Here is a 22,141-nt window from a genome sequence, read left to right as displayed (position 1 = left end):
AGTGAAAGACTGGCTGTACGCAGGTGAAGTAGGAATACCTGAAGGATAATCCATACGCCAGGCTCAAAGTCGCCAATGGCAGCGTACCATAATATTCAAGCATCCTGTCACGGAGAAGATGCAGACGGGACAGGTTGTCGTGTGGCACAGAAAGAGCAGCCATTTCGCAGTATGAAAAGTAAAAGCAGCACTCCTGCCACAAGCGCCAGAATCAGCGGGACACCTCCAAAGATGCTCGAGAAAATAGAATGAAAAAATGCCGGAATCACACCAAAAATAGTTTGGAAAGAGGTCACGAGGCCCGAGCCCACAAGTTTAAAAAAATTAGCCAGGCCGGTCGTGGACGAGGCATTGAAAATTGTTTGCATCAAAGCACCGAAATGTAGGGGGAGGTCAGTATTCTAAAGTGTCTGTACCTCAGTACGCGTATTTGCAACGTGAAGGACAAATGTTTCACGGGAGGAAGTCAATGGCACCTCCTTTTGGGACAATAGCGCCCTTATTCTGCTCATCTTGTTGAACTCTGCCTTCAAGGTCGGAATCGAAGGCCAGATGGAAACATCCAGCCGTCCATGCGGGGGTGGAAATAGAACATTATTGCAGCAGACAACTCTCTGCGATACAGTCACTATGTAAGGGATTCCCACTAACATCCCGCAGCAAGCTTCATTTTTCAAAATTAAATAACTACCGTTTGCAAGCAGCGTGAAAGATGGCGTAATCACTGGCACTGGGATACCTTTCAGGACGCAGGCCAAATTTGGAGATTGTACATTGCATGCACCGTGTAACTGAATGTGCCTACATACTACAGAGTGATCAGGTGTCGTTGTACATTCCTCACCCGTCAGATAAACCTCAGTACCGTCCCTTGTACATCTATACATAAAAGGGAGGGACGAAACCTCATGTATGAAAGCGGTGCCCAGCTGTTCATATCTACCCAGAGCATAGTGTGTCATACAGGACGTAAACTTGAAAAGCGCAAACGGGAGAGTGATCAACCCATGTAATAACCACACGCCTGTATCCAATTCCGCTACAGAGAAAGGTAAAGGTTCTAATTTTTCAATATGTAACAATGAATATGTAGCATCTTTCATGGACATGAACTGCTGTTTTTCAGTAAGGTTAAAGGGAAGAAATAAAGATGTTGTATTCAAATAGTCCCTGGGGACCTTCCCTGCCTTTAACGTTTGTAATGTCCATGCAAACTGCATAACAGAACGCAACTGGTTTTGACCATGATACAATACAGACACATCATCATGCACAATATCAGCAATTTAAGAAACAATATTGTCCAATGTATAAATACGGGAAGAAAGAGTGCTAATGCTGTTATCAATAACTGCTAATACCTTTTCCATATTAGCCTGATCAATAGCTCTCAATCGTGACGCTGCCTCTATTTGTGACAGTTTCCATACTTCGTTGTAAATAGCATATGCCCACCTTTTGGATCTGCCACCCACAGGACTTTTAACAAAATCATTCAAATCTATTTTGTCATGTAATCTTGATAAATGAACTTTGACAGATGCCAAGGTGGAATGTCGCAGCCAGGATTGACATAACTTTCCTACAGAGTATGTAGTTACGGTATGTGACGACTCAAACCGAGGGTCCACTCGTTGCTGAGTATACCCCGGTTTCAGACCTAGAAAACGACGTTGACATGTATCTGAACTGCTTTGCCAAACTAACCATCCATCACTACTAAATTTCGAAATATTGAAAGATGTATTAGAAATCAATGACTGCAAAGCAGGAAGGGACAGATCTGTGTGGTTATCCCAATTGGGGTAAGCACCCAGATCCGGCACAGAAGGTGACTTTAGTTGTTTAGAAGTGTCCAATCCTAAACAGGTGGTTCGGAAGATGGTTGAATTTAAAAACCACATATGATTTGGTACAAGATAGGCACGATGCAAAGCTTCAGTTCCCTGAACCTGCCATGGTTTGGAACACCAAACCGATTTAAGATCAATAGTAGCCTTCCATAGATCATAACCTTTGATTGACAACTCGTCCATAAAGGACTTAGAATAAAGTAACTTGGTGTGTGTGAGCCTAACCTTTGTGGCAGACTCAGGCATAACCTTAAAATAAAAGGAAGCCGGGTTGGAAACAATGAAATCAGTAAAATAAGTATACTTATCAACTAATGTAGGTGAACTGCCGAAAGAGGGAGTGGGACAGTGTTCCCATTGGGTAAAATTTACAAAATTACGAAAAGTGTTTGCTTTATGCAGAAAGTGATTGCCATAATGTTGAAAACAATATTGTTCTGCATAATTAGCCGCATTTTCATATAAATCTTCAGCATCAAAAGCGGCATAATATTTCAAATCTGAAAATAGTGCTTTAATGGCGTGAACATCCCAATCATTAGAACGTATGTTTTGCTTAACCACATCACCCATAGAAACACAAAATACATTAGGTACAATATTTTCTTTCGGTGTTTGGAGTAAAATCTGTAGTGGAAACATAAAGAGATGGAATATATACGTTAGTTATTTATTTGAGTAAAGATAAATTAGTGTTTTAGTTTAATTTGGCAGTTTAGTTAGAAAATAATATTTACTTACGTTTTTAGAATAGTAGTAGGATGTAGGTTTCTTCTGTTTAGCAGAGTTTCTTCTTCGTTCAATGCTTTGGTTTAAGGCACAGTAGAAGACTTGTTTTAATTGGTTTATATAGTGGTTTTAAATTGTTTCTTGAATGTTATTGGTTGTTTTCTGTATGTGGCCTTTCTATTGGATGGTTTGAATTTTTTTTAGTTAATTGGTTTCCTTTTATGGAAAATGCTAAGTAAGAGTATATTTAGTTTTAAAGGAGGAGAGTTTTAAATCATTATATATAAAAAGATTGTTTATAATGTGTAGTGAATGTTTTTTAAATGTGTTCGAAATGCCAATGTGATAATTATTTCAGTGTTTTTTTATTATGTTGTTAAATATTGAGATCGCTATAAATGTTATGTTTATGTTTAAGTAGAATCTCATTTGAAAAAAGTATGTTTTGGGAAAATATTGTCTTTATGTTGTTTAAAATATTGGTTTTATTAGTGTTAGAATTGTCGATATATTTAAACAAAACGATATTATTGATGTCTATATTTTGGTTATCGATATTTGTGACATGTGTCATATTTATTTACTCATGTCGATATTTAGTATTGCGATATTTATGTGTGCGATTTTTGTGTGATCGATATAATTGTATTTCGATATTGTAGTGTCGATATTAGTGTCGTTTTTTAAATAAGTATACAATGTCGATATTTTGATGTCGATATATTTGATGCGATATTTGTGTAGTTCGATAATGTGTCTGTCGATAATATGTCAGAGATCCGCTGCAGTGAGAGAGAGTGTGTGTTTATGATGTGCTCCCCTGTAATGTTATTTTCCTTTACAGGTAAGTTATACATGTGTTTAATTTTAATACTAGTACAGTGATAGGAAAAGAGAGATAGGTGAAACACCTCTCAGAGTAATGTATTGATGGTGTGTTTCTTTGTTTTCTTCTCTTGTTTAGGTCTCCCTCCCCGCTGCCCCATCCTTCCACTGATCTGTGCTATTACAGCATAAAGACTTTATGCTATCAACAGATGGACATACTTGTGCATCAATCCGACCCTGTGGAGTATTGATCTGACAGTATATGACCGCTGAAAGAGAAGACCGATAATACAGACCACAGTGTAGGGGACAAATATTGTTAGTGCAAATAGTATATTTATACTGTAATACAGTTGAAAGAGTGCTCAGTGTCCCAAGTGAACCTTAGAACCTAGACATCCAGAGTGACAAATTATAAGATACATTATGGGTTCACAATCAACAAAAATAACCATTATTCAATATATAATTGTTATTCATAGACTGCTAGCACATTAGCGAAGGCTATGAATATGGTACGTTTGAATGCGTGTCGTTAGCGTTAGGAAATTACTTGGTTTATAAACACAAATTACTTCTGCGAAAATCAAAGTTAACACTTCTTTATGGATAGCAATAGACATGGAATCTTTAAAAACTAGTAGGGTGTCTTCATTTTTTATCGTATTCTTTCCTTCTTTTCAATGTGTTTTCCCGTTCGCTTTCTTCTTGTTTTTTGTTTGTCCTAATTTGCTAACACTTTTTCCTCCCTCTCTTTCTTTCTTCTAAAGTTCACCTGTTGTTTTTCTGATTCTACTGGTAACTGTCATTATTGGTCAAACTGAGGAAGCTTAGATCTCGGAATAAAGGTCTTAGTGTGACTGAAAATGTCTACATTCCTCTGCCTTTGCCACAAAGTTCATTGGCAGCACTTCTTGTGGCTGCTAGAATAGCAGCTGAATGACGCCCATGACTGACATGTTTTCACTGAATCCTCAGAAGCCAAACACTAAAATATATTTCTTTTGAAAACAGAAAAGGCACATTCCCTTGACTGTTGTAAGGTAGTACATAAGTGCCCAAGAATTGATTAAAGCTACTGGTAGGAAAAACTGTTCACATGTTGAAACGAGGATTTATTATGTTCTGAATTAAATTAATTTGCTCAGATCAGAGATTCTTTATTTTCAATGTTTCCAAAGCTTTTACACAAGGTAAAAACAGTGAACACAGTTTGTATAAATCTAGTACATGAATAAAACCAAATTAAAAAAACATTTAAAAATATTGATGAGGCCATCAGTACAGTCAGAGAGCATTATAAAGTGCTTCATACCATCAACATTTTGAATAGGTCATATTTAATCAGACCACAAGACTCCCAAGATGAACTTCCTCATAAATATAAACTTTATAAAGTGCAGAGTGTCATCATATATTAATGAAATCAGTTCCATAAGCCCGCAAGACTCCCAGTCTATACGGGCTTTCCTATATTTCCAAGAAGACCAAAGAAACAAAGCTATTGCAAAACATACTAATGAATCATTATGTTTTTTGATAAAATAAAGTGCTGGTCAGCATCGTCTAAAATTGAATTTTCTAAACAGAGGGAGAATATTCTTCATGGTTTGTATTTTATAAAAACTGCAAAAAAACAGTATGTGAAGATCAGACTGGTCTGTCTTTCCATCACAGGGGCAGGCTGATAAATCATCTAATGAATATCTTTTACATTGGAAGCCATTCATTAGGGAAATAAAATTTAATCTGAACCTCACCCAAATAAAACAATGCTGGAGGTTTGTCGCAAACTCTAAATATGAGTGTTCACCTCACAAGATGGAGGGGTTCATAAAGTATAGCCTTACATACGATTTTGCTCTTTTTTCCTCCTTTCTCTCATAAACAGTTTTCATAAAAAAAGATTGCCTTGAGTTTCTTTATAGAGATGGTTGCACAACCAGTTGGGTTTACGTATGATTCATCCAGCCCCAGTGTTCTCAATGTACATTTCACATACTGCAACCAAACCATCTTATGAGCATTATCCAGAGACAAACAGTCCCTGATAACGCTCTGATTTAAATTAGCTGTGTCCCTCCTCCAAATTGAATGCCATAATAAAATAGGGACAAGCTTAATAACATCGGAGAGGTATGGGGAACCTAGTTTGGTATGACAATAGAGTTGGAACAACTATGAGGAAGGGCCAATACCCTTTTGATAAATCAGTCCTCTAAACGTTGGAGATAATTTATTGCCAACAGAAGGAGATGATGGACGGAGCGCTGCAACATTTCAGACACTCACCCCTAGTCACAGATCTGGGATGAAGCCATCATCATTCTTTAGCTCATTTCGCCACCCCAGTTTAGTCCTAGCCATATGCAAATCAGTCTTGACCCTGTTTCTCCTGGGAACAGTCCAACCCGAACGGCCAAGCCAGGTCTTCCCTGGACCAGAAACAAGCATCCTGGGACTGGTTTCAGGGTAACACCCCTCATCAGCCAGGCTAGCTTGAATCTAGTTGCAAAGTGAGCAATGCTCCCACGTCTGGGCATACCCAGTCAACTTAGAGCAAGTAGAGCAAACACAAGGAGATGATGGACGGAGCACTGAAACCTTTCAGACACTCACCCCCAGTCACAGATCTGGGTTGAATCCATCATCATTCTTTAGCTCACTTTGCCACCCCAGTTCAGACCCAGACATATGCAAATCAGTCTTGACTCTGTTCCTCCTAGGAACAGTCCATCCCAAACTGCCAAGCCAGGTCTTCCCTGGATCAGGAACTAGCATCCTGGGACCGGTATCGGGGTAACACCCCTCATCAGCCAGGCTAGCTTGAATCCAGTGGCAAAGTGAGCAATGCTCCCACGCCTGGGCATACCCTGTCAACTTAGGGCAAACAAAGCAAACACAAGTAGATGATGAACGGAGAGATTAAACTTTTCAGACACTCACCCCCAGTCACAGATCTGGGCTGAATCCATCATCATTCTTTAGCTCACTTTGCCACCCCAGTTCAGACCCAGCCATATGCAAATCAGTCTTGACCCTGTTCCTCATGTGAACAGTCCAGCCTGAACTGCCACCATCCCCCAAACCCCTGCCCCATATGTTACAGAGGTGATAGTCTTTGCGTTGTATACCATTTTTTATGGCCTCAATAGGTTAGACCCTAGCTTCTTCATAAAATAAAATAAAAAATCCATCAAGCTTGTTTCCATTACAAGAGCTCTGTTAGCCACCATCTTTAGCCAAGAATGCCTATAATTGAAAAGAACCCCCACATAGGGTAATGTGTCCACTACCTCCAACTTATGTGACTCTATATGGAATACTTGGAATTTCTTAGAACATGCCCCTGCAAACAATAGAAAAGATTTTGCTTTTGTTAATCTGGAGCTCCAAGCTTTTCATAAACTCTGGCTAGGCCTCTATCAATCTCTGTAGGGCCAACCCGTTCTTGCTATTAATACAGCATCATCTGCATATACTAATATTGGATATGAGGCTGAATAAAAGATGGGACGTCCGTAGGGGACCCTGTCAGTGCAGCCTCCACCCCACTTGTACACTCCCCATCCCTACCATAGTGCAGGCATGCAGTTGCTTGTGAGTACATCTTGCAAATTAAATTAATCATAGCAACAGCTATGCCACTATCCTCCATAATCGGCCATAGCTTTGGGTGGGTTACACAATCAAAAAGGGCTGACAAGTCCATAAAAGCCATACAGATCTACCTCCTTTTTTTGCATCATAGCCCCCTTGTCCCTTTGAAAACCACACTTGTATCAGGATATTACTTTCTCATGCTCAGTCCTCCAACCTATTCAGCAATAAACGCCCCATCAATTTTGCAGTACTCTCTAGTAGGGAGTTGGGTCTATAATTATGAGGTGATGATTTATCCCCTTTTTTTTAAAAATGGGGATTATTATGGTAGTTTTCCAAGAGGCAGGGGGGGACCCACCTTGCAGATTGCATTGAAGATATTAGTCAACAATGGGGCCCATAGTTCTTAATGGTCTAAAAAGAAATCTATAGTAACCCCATCAGGAACCTTGGCAGTACTACATTGCCAACCCACTCCTCATCTCTGCCAGCTCAAACACCAGGTGATCCTTCGATATTACCTGCATTATTGTAGGTGTGGAGGTCAGGAGCCCCTTAGCCGTACCATACTTTTCCCAAAATAAGCCTCCCATGCATCTTCCCTGACATGACTATCCAATGTTGAGTCAGTATCTTCTTTAAGGAAGGGTGCGTTTTATCACATGCCAGAAATTCTTGCAGTTTTTATAAATCGCCGCTTGGGAGAAATCCCTCCAAGCTTCCTCCCTTAAACCTCTTAGCCTAGTTTTATGGGCCTCTCTATATGAATTGTGTAACTCCTTAAGCAATCTGTGGTCTCTTGTAGAAGATCTTAGTGTGCTATGCGAGTCTTTTTGGGTCTTTGCACATTTTGCATCAAACCAGCAGACTGGTGGAATGTCCTTGGGGGAATTAGTCTCAGTCAAATTGCTTTTGACCTCACCCAGTATCTCGGTAAAGGCTGTCAGTTTAGTCTCTGGTTGGAGACCAGGGTCTAGACATATCATCTCCTCCCGCAGACCTTTTAGATAGTATCAGTGGGACCACCTTCTCCCGATTGATTTTATCCCATTTTAGCAGGAATCCATTCTTTCTAGCGAGAATTGCCCTTTGGGACTCCTCTACTACAAATTTGTTAACACCCTTCCATAGCATGGATAGAAAGGGCGCTGCATGATCGCTGTGAGCAAATTTTGGTTTGGCTTGGGTCATTTTCCCCCGCAGGGTTTTGGAGACTACGACAAACTCTATAGTTGAACCATGCTCATTTTGCCCAAACATCTTCACAAATAACTTATGAATTACCTTAAAATTTCTAGTTGTTGACACCCTATTTAACAGATCACCATAATCACTATGCATGAAGTGGGGAATAACCACTCCCTCTTCATCCACTAAACAACACAGAGTTCAACACGTACTTACAGCAATGAGCAATAAAATCACCAAACCACACAATGTTAATACGTTTATTTGAATAGGCTTCACAAATGGCATCAACCTCCTTTTCTAAAAGGTCCACCGCAGATCATATTCCCACCAAAATTATTATTATAATAATTAATCAGTAACCAGTCCCAATCGCCATAGCCTTCACATAACAAAGTGGGGAGATATGGGCAGGAGCTGTGAAACCTTTTTACTTTTAGGCATTAGCATAACAAAGCCGTCCCTCGCTCTACCATCGGGGCAGGGACGGCTGAAGGTTGAAAAGAGCAATAACCATCTAGAAAAATTGGGTGTACTGCCCAAGTCTCCTGGAAGCAAAAAATATCCTGCTCGCTTACTATACTTAACCAATCTGCATTACCCTGATTTTGATCAAGACCTGTAGCATTCCAAGTTGCTATTTTTAGGTTGCAGTTTCCTACACCTTTTGTCGTAATCCCCTCCGGTCTTGTTGCTTCTTGTTGATTGCTCGAAAGGGGGACTAAATGGATAGTACTTAGTCAATCGCAAGAGTCTCGATCCATCAAAGGGCCAAAACGACTTTCAACCCTCATTTTAAACCTGGCGAGACCTAAATTATAAGACACAGTAGTTCGGAGTATGGTAGTACTTTCCCCCCTCAGTTCAAACACTGATGGATTTGTGGGTCTATAAAAATAGCCAAATGGAAGAACAAACCTTTGTGTGACCAGAGCAGGGGCAGTGGGAAGTTCCCTTAACAGGTCACCAGTTAAAATGAACAAGTATCCAATCACCTTCTAATTGGGAAACAACTATTACCACACAGTCATTACAATGCACTACCTTTACAACGCAGTCATTACAATGCAACATCCTTTACATTGCATGCCACTACAACGCATGTCACTACAACACCTGCCATTACAACACATTATAAGGTAAGTAATGGGAACCAGTAATTTTTACCCCTACACTATCCAACAGTTTCCCTACTGTTGCACTCACTGGAGTGGGAATAGTATTTTCTACCCCTACACTATCCAACACTTACCCTACTGTTGACCTAAAAGTATTCTACGTTGTAATGGTATCCGTTGTAATGATATGCGTTGTAATGGAATGCGTTGTAAGTGTAGTTTCTAAAAATGCGTTGTGATGGCATGCGTTGTAAAATCATGCGTTGTAATGGATGCTGCGATGTAAAAACCACATTGTAAAGGCATGTGTTGTAAAACGATGCGTTGTAACATGTCCTATTCCTTCTAGTATCTTTGCGGATGGGCCTACCCTCCCAACTTGCCATAACAATTTTATTGAGGTCACCTATGCATCTCACGTCTTGTCATCCAATGGAGTGCTTTGGTCATAAGCCACTCTGTTGTTTCCAACTGACCCTCCCTCAGCTCTTGGACATTGACCAAGGCAAGGACATATGGGCTAACGGCTGGGGAAGATCTAATTTTTGGTACTCTTTCCCACCTTTGCCTAACCCTTCCCTAAAAGCCTCCCATGTCCTCTTTCCCCATTACATGCATCTATGAGGGTGGGGATTTAAAGGCCTCTATTGCCTCAATGAAGGCTGGATTGTCTGGGTGGAATAATCTGATTCCCTCTGGCAGCTGGATTGGGGTAGGAGGTTCTACTGTTTTCTCCCACGGCATCACCCAGTGCCATGTAGCTCCTTGATGGATCACAAAGAGCCACTGATTTTGAACTCTTAACCACAACCCAGATTACAGCTCCTTGTTGAATCAGCACAGATAAGCTCTTTTCAATACTGCTCAATCTAGGCACTAGAGGCTGTAAAAAAAGAAGAAATCCCATTTTCAAGCTGCATACACAAATCATCATTACAATTAAGGAAACTGTCTTTTCCAGGCGGTACTGGGCCTATGGTCTTTGACAGTTTATGTGTGTAGGTCCCTTTAAAAAACCTTCATCACCTTAGACTTTATGACCCCTTCTTTCTTTTAACTGGTGGTTCTGTTATTGGTGATAAACCAGCTTCACAAAGGCTCAACGAAGGGCTGCTGGATGTTGCAAGAGGGCCCACATTCTCTACTGACTCAAGTTGAACTAATAAATCCCAAAACAGGGGTGCTGCAGTTAAGTCCAAACCTATCCTACCCTCCTCCAATGAGATGCATCACTAAGTCAACTCTCTCTCCTTTCACAAGATGTTTGCAGCCCTCATTAGGAATTAGTCAAGGGTATTAACAAGTTCCACCTGTCAGTTTCTGATTGCCTTTTCTCTTACTCACTGATGATTATAGATTATTTCAGCTCTTCACGCTGAGGCAGATCAAAGGGGTAACAACTTAGAGGTGGGGCTCAGTAGAGGCTCTTGCAGTCACTGACGGTCATGAATGGACCCACCCTTGGCCTGGGCTTCGCCTGGATGTGGCCCGGGCGCATACAGGCAAGCCTCCTACACTGCAGGACAATGACACACTTTTCAGCAGGAGTGGCACCACAGTGATGGCTGAGGGTGCAGTTCTTCCCCCTTTCTTGGCTTCTCTTGACACTTTACTACTACCCCACATACTGGGAGCGCCGGGCAATTTGCTCAATTTTATTAACCTTTGCATGTATATTGCAATTAGTAGAATATATGAAGTACATTTCATTTGCTTACAAAACATTCCCCAGTGCACAGCTCTTTTTAGCATTAATATGTTAATAGACATATTTTAGATGGAATTAGTTGTAGCACATAAATACTTGATAATAATGCAGCCAAGTGTTGTCCGACATGTTAAAAAGTCTTGGAAAAAATTACTTTATTCTAACAAATTAAATGAATTCACTGATAAAACTTGCAAGAGAAATTTAATCATTTCATGAAATTACTTACATTTTAGCCCATTTCTCCAATTCTTCATCCAAATACGTTTTAACTTTTTTGGGTGCAAGTCCAAGTGAATTTCCACAAAGATATACACAGTCATCTTCAATGTTAGCGACAGTAGGGTCAGCTAAAGGAAACATATTATGAGATATTTGTAACAATATTCGGTATTTCATTGGGATTTAGGTTCACAATAATTAATTTCACAATATAGGCCTAAAGATAATACCTCAATGCCTTAAATTCAGGCAGGACCATAACTTGGTTTCCTATTTCAGCATATACTATTAACAGAAGATATGAATTAATATCCCGTCAAAAAAAGATGAGACATTAGATAGAGAAAACAAAATAAATCAAGAAAAATGCAGGCAGGACTATGACTTGTTTGACTTCAGTATAAACTACTTGTTTATAATGATGGAACAAAACTGATATTTTAATTTGTGATAGTCTCTAAAACTAGAACAATCTAATGCTGACAAGACAGATGTTTCCATAAGAAATCCACTTTATTAAACTAAAATGTACTGTGACTGATACATGGATGAACCACTGTCGAAATAGTAGTCAGACTTCATTCTGAAGAATTATACATTACTTAGATTTCAGACAAGAAACAAGGATTGCTTATGGAAAAACATTTCGAATAACAAACTCTTTTTTCTGTGTTTTAGATGCACACAGATCAGGAATCCAGTCAATTATTGAACTGTATGGCTAAAAATTGAGGGGTATATATATTACGTATATATAATTTAAAAAGAAGTAGTTCAAACTGGCTAAAGATTTGCATGTTAATTACCAATAGAACATTTTGATACCTGTTGATCCTCTGAGAATTGTGGAATTTCTGGGGTTATCAAAAATACTATAATCTTTTCCCGTAGTAATTCATCATTTTTTAAAAAGAGTTTCACATGGACTTTTCAGTTGCTGTGCTTCTGCGGATCTCAAAATTCTGATGGGGCTGGTAACCCTTGTTACCATGTTCATCAGAAAAAAGTCATATATACAGCTTAGGATTTCCTATGGGGAATTGTTACCTTGCAGTAGCTATTGTTGAAGTGCTTTAGACTGTGAAAATCAAAATGGACAAAATGCAGATTTCAAGGTAGAAAACATCTTCACAGTGTATTAAATTCTGCATCTTCAAAAGTTATTCAGACGATATCATCTTTTTCAGTATTAAGAAATGATTAGGAGGGGATAGTTACATTTATTAAAACCATCACGCAAAGAATTACAGGCAGTTATATATTCTCACATGGAATGTGACACCATTATAGTGAAATCTCGATTGTCAGCTAATTTGTGTATGAGGGAAGATTGTGATCATTCCATGCCTGGGTTGATGGCCTAAAGAATTAGTGCTTGCAGAAATATTCGCACAATGAATAGGTTCAGACACTTTTGTATTGTTAAATGGAGGAGTAATTTCTATCCAGGATATGAATGAGAGGGAAAATCCACAACACTGTTTCAAATGGGCATCGCAAGGGGGGGGTGTTCTCAATAAGGAAAATGTTTACCCAAGGAGAAACAAAAACACATTTTCAATCTGCAATTACACTACATGTGTATCGATCAACAGACTTATGTACTCTGGGAAAATTGTAAGTGCAGCAACTTCTTGAAACTACTACTTGAATTCACAGCAATTTCCAAAATAGTTACAAATGTCTCGACTCATAGACACAAGAAGTAATTTTCTGACTTTCCAATAGCCATTGCTTTCCTATGAACTAGTTTGTCAAACAAGTCAAAGACTGAGATATTGCTTTCCTCTTAACAATGTGAAGAAACACCAATACAACTTCCAGATGCAAAGTTGGATATATCGGTACACATAGTCTGCTACTTCTGATATTATAAGATGATTAAGGGTGCTTGTTATTTAACCATGGAAACACTAAATAAAAAGCAAAATGCTGAGAATAAAACAAATCCTTTTAAGACTTAAGGCCTGATTTTTGGCATAGAGGCTTCTTCATCACAAAGTTATGGATATCTGATTACAAGTTCTCTATAATCCATGACAATTGTAATAAGGCAGACAGGATATCTATCACCTTCCAAACTCTAAAGAAGACCTTTAGTGTTCTCTATGGAAACAACAGTTTCAAATTTAGACACATCTATTACCTCCTTTGAAATTCTGAAAAAAAGACCAAACATTTTAGGATAACAAACTAAACCTAAAATTGTGGGTACTCGGGTTAAAATAGATATTTTCTCAAGATCATTTGATGGACAATTTAACATGTTGCACAAGGAGTGGGTGTATATATGAAGTGTTCTTTTCTCCTGAGAATAATGGTGGGAAACTGTGCAGTATAGCACAGATATTTCCAAAACTACCAGGAAAAAAGAGATGGTTCTTGTAAAAACAGAGATAAAAAGCAGGCACTGTTGGCTGCGTATTACTCTTTCCAGATATATATATATATTGATATTTGATTTAAAAATTGGTATGACAGTAGGATTAGCAACATCTAATCCCATTTAACATATATGATCTCAAAAATTGTCATTCAGTTGTCAAAACAGAACAGTTTATGGAGGGTTCATAAAATACTCCATCAGAGATCTTTGAGACTGGACATCTTAAATAAATAAGCTCTTAGAAATGAGTGAATGACTCTTGGGATAATGGTTTGATTTAAAATTATGTAATGTATTGTTCCAATTTATGGTATACAGTTTCTAAGGCAAAAGGCCACAGTATGTGAGAGGATAAGGATGTGGAATGAAGAGGAGAGAGAGGGGTATTCAAGGGATAAAATAGAGAAAACATTTCCAGTTGATTTTAAACAAAGACCAACATCTAGAGGTTAAACATTTATTCATTTAGTGTATCTGTCATCTTAAAATAGATTAGCAATTCATGATAATTGGCAATGATGATAGCAGATGCATGACAAAGTAATGCTGCTGTCATCCTCATGAAAACGTTATCTACAAAGATTTTTGAAACTTATACCATGATGTGGAACAATCTGTGATCCATGATAGATCCTGATTGTAAAGGATTGTCTGATAAATAAATCAGCACAATGATCCTCTGAAGATACAGATGAAATTGTAGTGGCTGTGGAGGTTCGATCTTAACCAATGCAGTATCCCAGTAGGTGAGACTGCAGTTATCTTGCTTTGAGAACACTTAATGAACAGAGAAAGAGGACAAACTAAAAAACACATGGAGGCAGTCACTTACATTTGCTGATTTACCTACTGCCCATATGAGAAGGTTTCTGACGTTTACTATCAGCCTGCCAACTGTCTCAATATTGCCACTTCAGGAACTCTGTCATTATCTCTATTAGTTTCCAACAAGAATGATCTCAGTGTGCACATGCTATACACATTATTCTTTGAAATTCTCAATTGCCATGCAAATAAGTAAACACTGAGTCAACCCATATCTTCAAAATGATTCTCTGTAGACACCTCATTTATTTATTTATTTAAAGATTTGTATCGCGCGAACATGACCCTTGCGGGTATCAGAGTGCTTTACATACGGGTTCAGAAGACAAAGGTACATATAGTTGGGGAGAAAATAAAGCAACCTACAATAGGAACAAAATATTTACGGAAGACATAGGTAGATAGTTGCGGGAGGCAATATACATCAGGGAGAAATTAAAGAAATATACATCAGGAACAGAAAATGACAAATTGGTGGGTGATAATGGGTCGTAACAGAAGCCAGGTAGTTTCAAAATCAGGGCTTCTAGTTAAGTGCAGTGTTCATCAGTAGAGCTTTCACTTCCCTTTTGAAGGCAACTGTTGTGGGAATCAGTCTTGTTTCCACAGGTAGGGAGTTCCAGATTCTCGGGGCAATGCCAGAGAATGTACGCTTGTAGGTTTTCATTTTTTTGTATTTCTTCGCCTTGAAGAGCAGTGTGCTGGTGCTCCTTGAGGGCCGGGAGCCACCCGATAGTTTGAGGTTATTTGTCAGGTACAGAGGGGTATTGAAGTGTAGTGCTCTATGGGTGATACAAGCCATTTTTAACTGGACTCTTGCCAGTTGAGCAATTTCAGGTCCGGCAAGATGTGGTTGGATTTCTTGGAAATAGTGACAAGTCTAGTTGCAGCATTCAGAGATGCTCTGAGTGGGGCTACGCTGAGTTTCGGAAGTCCGTATAGAGTAGCACTGCCGTATTCAAGTCTTGCGATGACTAGTGCTTGCACCGCCGACTTGAAGTCATCTTGTGGAAGGTAGGGTTTGAGTTTTCTTAGGATGCTCAGTTGGAAGTTCGCTCCTTTGAAAGATGCTCTGATATGATCTTGCATATTTAGGTCATTATCTAACACAACTCCCAGGGATTTCGTGGAGTCAATGATGTGAGGTGTACAGTTGAGAGCGGTGAGGTTTCTTAGATATTTCACAACAGTGGGGGTTTGCCTAGTGGGTGAGATGAGGATGAATTCTGTTTTAAGGGCGTTTAGTTTGAGATGGTTGGAGGTTAGCCAATTTAAGGTTTTGTGCAGGGTTCCATTGAGTGACTTGATGTCTTCGCGTAAAGATATTTTCATGTACAGTTGGGTGACATCCGCATACATGTGATATTGGATGTTGGATGCTTTGAGGATTACAATCGGTGGTTCAATGAATATGTTGAAGTGCGTGGGTGAGAGTGAGGACCCTTGGGGGACACCTAGCGTGCAGGGACAGGAGTTGGATAGGTTTTGATTGGATTTGAGTCTTTGCGTTCTGTTGTTGAGAAAGGAGGCAAACCATTTTAGGACAGTGCCTGAGAGCCCCATGCTGCATTCCAAGTGGTTAAGTAGGTTGTCATGTTTGACCGTGTCAAATGCAGAGGAAAGATCAAGTAGTATTAGTTGACAAGCTTCATTCTGGTCCAGCAGAGTGAGAGCATCGTCCACTATATGAGTGATGGCCATTTCAGTGCTGTGGCCAGAGCAGAATTGCTCCAGAAGTTGGAAATACTCAATGTGTTTGCACAGTTGTTCCTGTACACATTTCTGAAGGATTTTTGCCAGGGTAGGGATGTTTGTGATTGGTCAATAGTTATTCAGGTCTTCAGGGTCCGCCGTGGGTTTTTTGAGAATGGGGAGAACTAGGCCCGCCTTAAGGCAGTCGTGGATCTCACCTTGAAGAAGAGAGGCGTTAATGATCTTGGACCAGAGCGAAACTAATGATCCTAACATTTCTTTAAAGAAGTTGTGGGGAGGGGGGTCATTGAAGTGTTTTGAGGGTTTCAGGGACGAGAGAGTGATGAGGATAGCAGTGTCATTGAGGGGTGTGAATTGACTCCAAGAGGCATTGTTTTTGGGGGCGGAACAGGGCGGTGTAAGATGGGATGAGGATCAGGAGAGGGTGAGAGTTCGATTAGAGCCGCCTTTAGGTCTGATTCGATTTTACTAACCTTTTCACGGAAGAAGTCAGCAACAGCATCGCAGTTAGGCTGAGGGCAGGAGATTGCCAGAACTGTTATTGGATTGTAGCTTACTCAACTCAAATAACCTTTTTGGGCGATTTTTGGCTTTGTCAAGTTGGGATTTGAAGAAGGTTGCTATCGCCGTTCGATCTAGGGCCCGAGCCTAAGTTTTGCGTGGGACTGTCACATAATTGGGTCCGGGAGAGGTCAGTTAGGAAGTTTTTGAGAGTATTAACAACCTGATCATGCGGGTCATTCCAATGGTGATTGAAGTCCCCAAGGCAGATCTGGGAACAGTGTCTGCCCAGGTTGGAGGAGATGGTTTCCATAGTTTGTTCAATAAGGGGGAGGTTGTCTCCTGGAGGGTGGTAGAAGATGTGTAGGCTGCATAAGGGTCTAAGCTTGCTTGTGATGTCTATGCATAAATATTCACAGGATGTGAGATTGGATGAGGGGGACTGTTTTGCTGCGAGCGAGTTGTGGTAAATACAGGCTAAGCCACCTCCTGTTTTCTTAACTCGGTCATGTCTGATAATATTGTGGCTGGGAGGGACTAGAATGTCAAGGATGGGGCCTGAGGAGTCGGTGAGCCAAGTTTCGCTGAGGATAAGGAGGTCAAGTTCCTGAGCCAGGATGAAATCTGCAAGGTCTGTGGCATGTTTCACCGCTGATCTACAGTTGAGTAACATGCATTTCAGGTGTGATTTGTGGTCAGTGAGCGAGGGCTGCGTAATGAGTGTTTGCAAGAAGTTATCCATGGTTAAGGCATTGACTTTGAGTCTGGGAGCTCTATGCGGGTTAGATGTGATGCTTTGTATAGCCTCTATGTTGCCTTGCTTGGGATTAGTAATTCCAGGGGCATTTAGAGGGGCGTTGTAAGCATGAGGAGCGAGGGAATATCTGGATCTGATAGATGATTTTTGGATCTGGCGGGTCTATATGGGGCGTTGGGGTAGGGAGTTGTAATCCACTTCTGGTCTGGGGGTTTCTGCCTGGGGTCAATCGGTAAGATAGTGGAAGGAGGTGGTAGGTTATGGTGATGTTCGATCAAATTCAAGATCTCCTGCATGGTCTTGTTGGACGAGAGATCAAGGGCCAGCTCCATGGTGGTGTTAATGAGATTTTGTTTGACAGTTTTGAGATTTAGAAGTTCCTGCTTTATTTCCTTGAGCTTAGCAGCAGGATCCGCTTGTGGATCATGGCTCTTGTGAAGGGGAGGAGGAGTGTTGTTCACTAGGGTGGACGTAGGCGAGTTGAAGTAAAGGGGGCGAAGGGGAGGAGGTTATTCACAAGGGTGGTCGTAGGTGCGTTCAGCGAAAGGGGATGAAGGGGAGGGGGTACAACCCCAGAGTAGGATTTTCGTCTCTGATGTACAGGTGAGCAAGTTAAGTGGACGCAAGAAGGGAGAACTGCTTTCCTGATGGAGGGTGGGTGAGCCAACATTTGAGAAATGGAATTATGTAGGAGAGAACTAGGGGGAATGAGAGTGTGGGGTGGTGTAGGAGAGGTGATCAGAGCTAGGGATAACAATTGCACCAACCTTACGTGAATTGAGTTGGTCAAGTCTGGGTGGTCGGGGCACGGTGGGAGAGTCTGAGGAGCCGAGGATTGGTGGAGTTATGGCCCTATGAGTGTTGTTCGAGGTATGAGGGGCAGTCGACAGGAGGTTGTAGCACATTAGAGAGGGATCAAGGTGGTCCTGAGTCAGATTTAGGGGAAGGTCGTACCTAAAGTAAATAGGGGTATCACTTTGGTCCAGCGATTTTTTAATGAAGGCAAATCTGTCATTAAAGGACATACAGGACAAAACCTGGTTCACCTCTAAAGTTGGTATGAACACACTGTCTCTGTATTGATGGAATACATTTCACTTCTTACTAGATATCTTTTTCCCTCTTTCTTGAATTTTATTCAGATTGAAGGCTAGACAAGTGACTCGGTCTTTATCTTTACATATATTGAAATTATCTGGCACTCCTGGAACACTGCTGCTGGGCCACACCCAGTGAACTGATATAAAAGAGAACTTTCCTTAGGATGATTGGATGCCTAATTTGATGGTGATGGACAAATCAGCCAATGTCATCAATGAGTTACAGCTTAGTTAGCCTTTTCCTCCTGTGGTATCTATTAAGGAGTTTCCTCTTTTCACCTGGACAATATAAATGTGACACTGCTAATTCTTAAGTCTTGGCTTCTGAATGGTACACATCCTAGAGCCATCTTCAAAGACCTCCTTCCAGCCATAGGAATTCCGCTCCAAAAATCTGTTAATACCTTGTTGCAGTGAGGGTGGGTACCAGAGGTGTTAAAAAAAGATGTAAAGGTGTGGTCACATTGATCCTGAAAGAATCCTGGTTGGAAGTAGCCAATTTCAATCACTTTCATTGAATTACTCAGCTACTAGCGTTGTTCTTAAGTCTTGGCTTCTGGATGTTCCACGTCCTATAGTCATCTTCAAAGACCTCCTTCCTGTCTTAGGAATTCTGCTCCAAGAATCTGTTAATGCCTTATGGCAGGGAGGGTGGGTGCCAGAGGTGTTCTAAAAAGTTGCTGTCACTTTAATCCTGAAAGCATCATGGTTGGATGCAGCTGATTTCAATAACTTTCATTGAATTACTCAGCTACCGGCGTTGGCCAATGTCGTGGAGAAATGTATTACTGGTTGGCTGCTAATCCACTTTAAACCACAGGAGCTGCTAGATAAAGCGCAAGTAAGATTCTTCCCTGGGCACAGCACAGAATTGGCACTAAGAGCTATAATAGATCAATGTCATATGTAGCCATGTCAGTAGCGATAGCTTTATATTCATCTCTCTTAAGCTTTAGGGCATGGGGTTTGTCTTGTGTCAATGGTCCCACTGTTTCCTCCTCCATAAGGAGAATGTGTTCTTCTAATTGGGCTAGGTCTTTAGTCTTTTCTTTGCGCACACTGGCTGACCCCTTAATACTGTTTTAAAAGCTTCCCAGAGCATTTGAAATGACCGCACTGATTCTTTGTTCTCCAGAAAGAAGTTCTCAATAGCTTCTGAAAGTTTATCTTTAACAACTGTGTACCGGAGGTACCAAGGGTTGATAGGTGCTATCCTCCCCACCCTTCTCTCACTCAGGACCACCCCAGCCCATAGTGGTTAGTGGTCAAATATGCCACTGGCCAGGTGCCTAATTGAGGAGATAATTTATTTGTGATAAGCTGTTGTGTGCCCCCGAATGAAAGGTGTGCTGGATACTATCAGGGTGGTACATTCTAAGGGGTATATTCTCAAGAACGTGTGCTAAACATCACCAAATAATGTTAACGCAACTTTACACATCGCAGCCTATCGTCGGAAAATAACCCTGTGTCAACGTGGAATTCACAACAAGGCGGCCCCATACCGGTTTGCCGAAACCACGGCCAATGCCTGCGATACAACCACCTTGACGGAGATAAAAACACAAACCCCAACGCGAGAAACCCTGCGATGGGCCAAAGCGCAATGAGGAAATCAGCGAAAAGGCAGTGCCAGACCTGCAACACACACCTGGCAGGTGGGAAAAATCCCCATAAAAGTAGAAAAAACACCCAAACACAAACTGACCAACGCTCAAGCACCATGGAGGCAGGTGGAGCAGGCGCAGAGGACAAGCGCAACCCCACAAGCACCCCGGACGACCAGCCCGGGACCTCGGAGACAGGGAAGGGCAAGGACATGAAGAAGAGGAAGACGAAGTTCAGTCCGCCGGCGAACAGGATCATAGTCACGGAGGTGATGGAACACCATCAAGAACTGTTCGTCACCTCCAACGTGTCATTGGGCACCAAAAATGGAATATGGTGGGACATCTTGGACAAGGTGAATGCCGTCGGAGAGCACAAGAGGACAATGGACGAGGTCATGAGGCGATGGAATGACATCAAGCGAAAGACCAAGGAGAAACTCGCAGCCAACCAGAAGGCAGCAATGCAGACTGGAGGTGGGGGCCCAGTGCCACAGCTCATGTTGGATGACATGGAGGAGCTGGTGTCCACAGTCAACAGTGTGGATAAGGTGGCCAGAGTCGGGGTACCGGACACTGCTCGACAGGACACAACACAACCGAAACAGGGGGAGTGACCACCAGGTACTGGGGGCCGGGTGGAGATGGCCATTATGGCACACATGCACAGTCTAGCAGAGCACAGTGCACACCCTCAATGACTCTGGGTCATCGCCCAGATCTATGGACTGTCACAATGTACAATGCCATGCTGTCTGAATGTCAACATGTACCATGCGGCTACATACATGTGGACACATTGCAATACACCATCTCCCCTTCATATTGCAGGACCACTGTCAACACCTCCTGCAGAGCAGTCCCAGCCACTCTTTATGATGAGGAGGTCAACCCCAGCATCGATGCACAAGCCCTCCTAGTCATCATTGACATCATTTGCTACTCACCCCCAGGATCAGGGAAGCCCAGCTGCATCGAGGAGACCCCACCCACCACCCACACCACCCAGCAGAACGCATCCACAGCCCTGGCAGTCTCCCAAGACCCCCAGGAACAACACATGGCCTTCCAACGCCGTGTGGAAATATGGATTTTTCTGGTCAGTTATGTCCCCTATCTTGGACCCCAACGGTTCTATGTGCATGTTACAAGTACATGTATGTTCCCTCCAGTTCCAGTTATGAAGACGCAAATACATGTGCGTCCACCGTTAACATGTCCTCTGTTGATCCGCCATGAATGGGCCGGATATTCCATTCCTAAGTACGAAAGGCCACCGCCTTTATATGGTTCACTTATGCCATTTTACAGTCCAGGCAAGTAGGCCCTGATTCTGTCATCAAGCTTTTCTTGCTTTCTGTCTCTGAAGCTCCAGTCCGAGCCTGCATCTGTGACCATGAACTTTGTCTCATCCTCTGCGCGGCTCACGATGCCCGACATCAGCTTGCTGCCTGCCAAGAACTGTATTTCACCTTCGAAATTATCTGCTCCGTTCCCTATCCAATGCATTCCTGTCTAGTAGTTTAAGTAAACATTCTTCCAGCTACCGAGCAAAAGGCCCGGCTTCTCTGTCCTCATGCAAGTAATTCATAGCCCTGTTACCATGGAATATTCCTACCCCCTCGCATTTAGTGTAGACACTTAGACGCTTGTACACGCACTCACAGTCAGTATAGAATAGATTTTGTTCGAGAGACCTTTCTTTTTGGATAACACAGTTCTTTAAACATAGGATATTAGATATGATTTGGGATTAGGTTGACATAACCCCAGACTTTTGTCTCCACATGTAGAGCTAAATGTCAAGTCCCTTTCTCCCTCTAGTTGCACGTCTATCACACGTCATGCGACTGCGCACGCATCTCTGCCAAATATTTCTGCTGACATTGCAGGATTCTCCAGGTATCCACCCACACATGACAAATTACCCATTATCATCAAGTGGACGCCCACATGGACGCCCACCTTCACGCCTACTTACACGCCCACATGCTCTTATCTCA

At 41.5% G+C, this 22,141-nt stretch overlaps 1 protein-coding gene across 5 annotated transcripts in view; it reads right to left on the bottom strand.

Moving 5' to 3' along the window:
• Positions 1–22,141, bottom strand: part of KYNU (kynureninase) — a 996,465-nt gene that overhangs the window by 773,104 nt on the left and 201,220 nt on the right. For all 5 annotated transcript variants that reach the window (XM_085647553.1, XM_085647551.1, XM_085647555.1 and 2 more), the window contains exon 3: positions 11,257–11,377. In XM_085647553.1, coding sequence (XP_085503679.1) covers positions 11,257–11,377 — 121 coding nt within the window. The remainder of the gene's footprint in view (positions 1–11,256; positions 11,378–22,141) is intronic.

This window comes from Triturus cristatus, chromosome 3_2 (genome assembly GCF_964204655.1).
Source record: "Triturus cristatus chromosome 3_2, aTriCri1.1, whole genome shotgun sequence".
NCBI classification, from domain to species: Eukaryota; Metazoa; Chordata; class Amphibia; order Caudata; family Salamandridae; genus Triturus; species Triturus cristatus.
The sequence above is the reverse complement of the archived record's forward strand: the minus strand, read 5'-3'. Positions and strand labels throughout refer to the sequence as shown.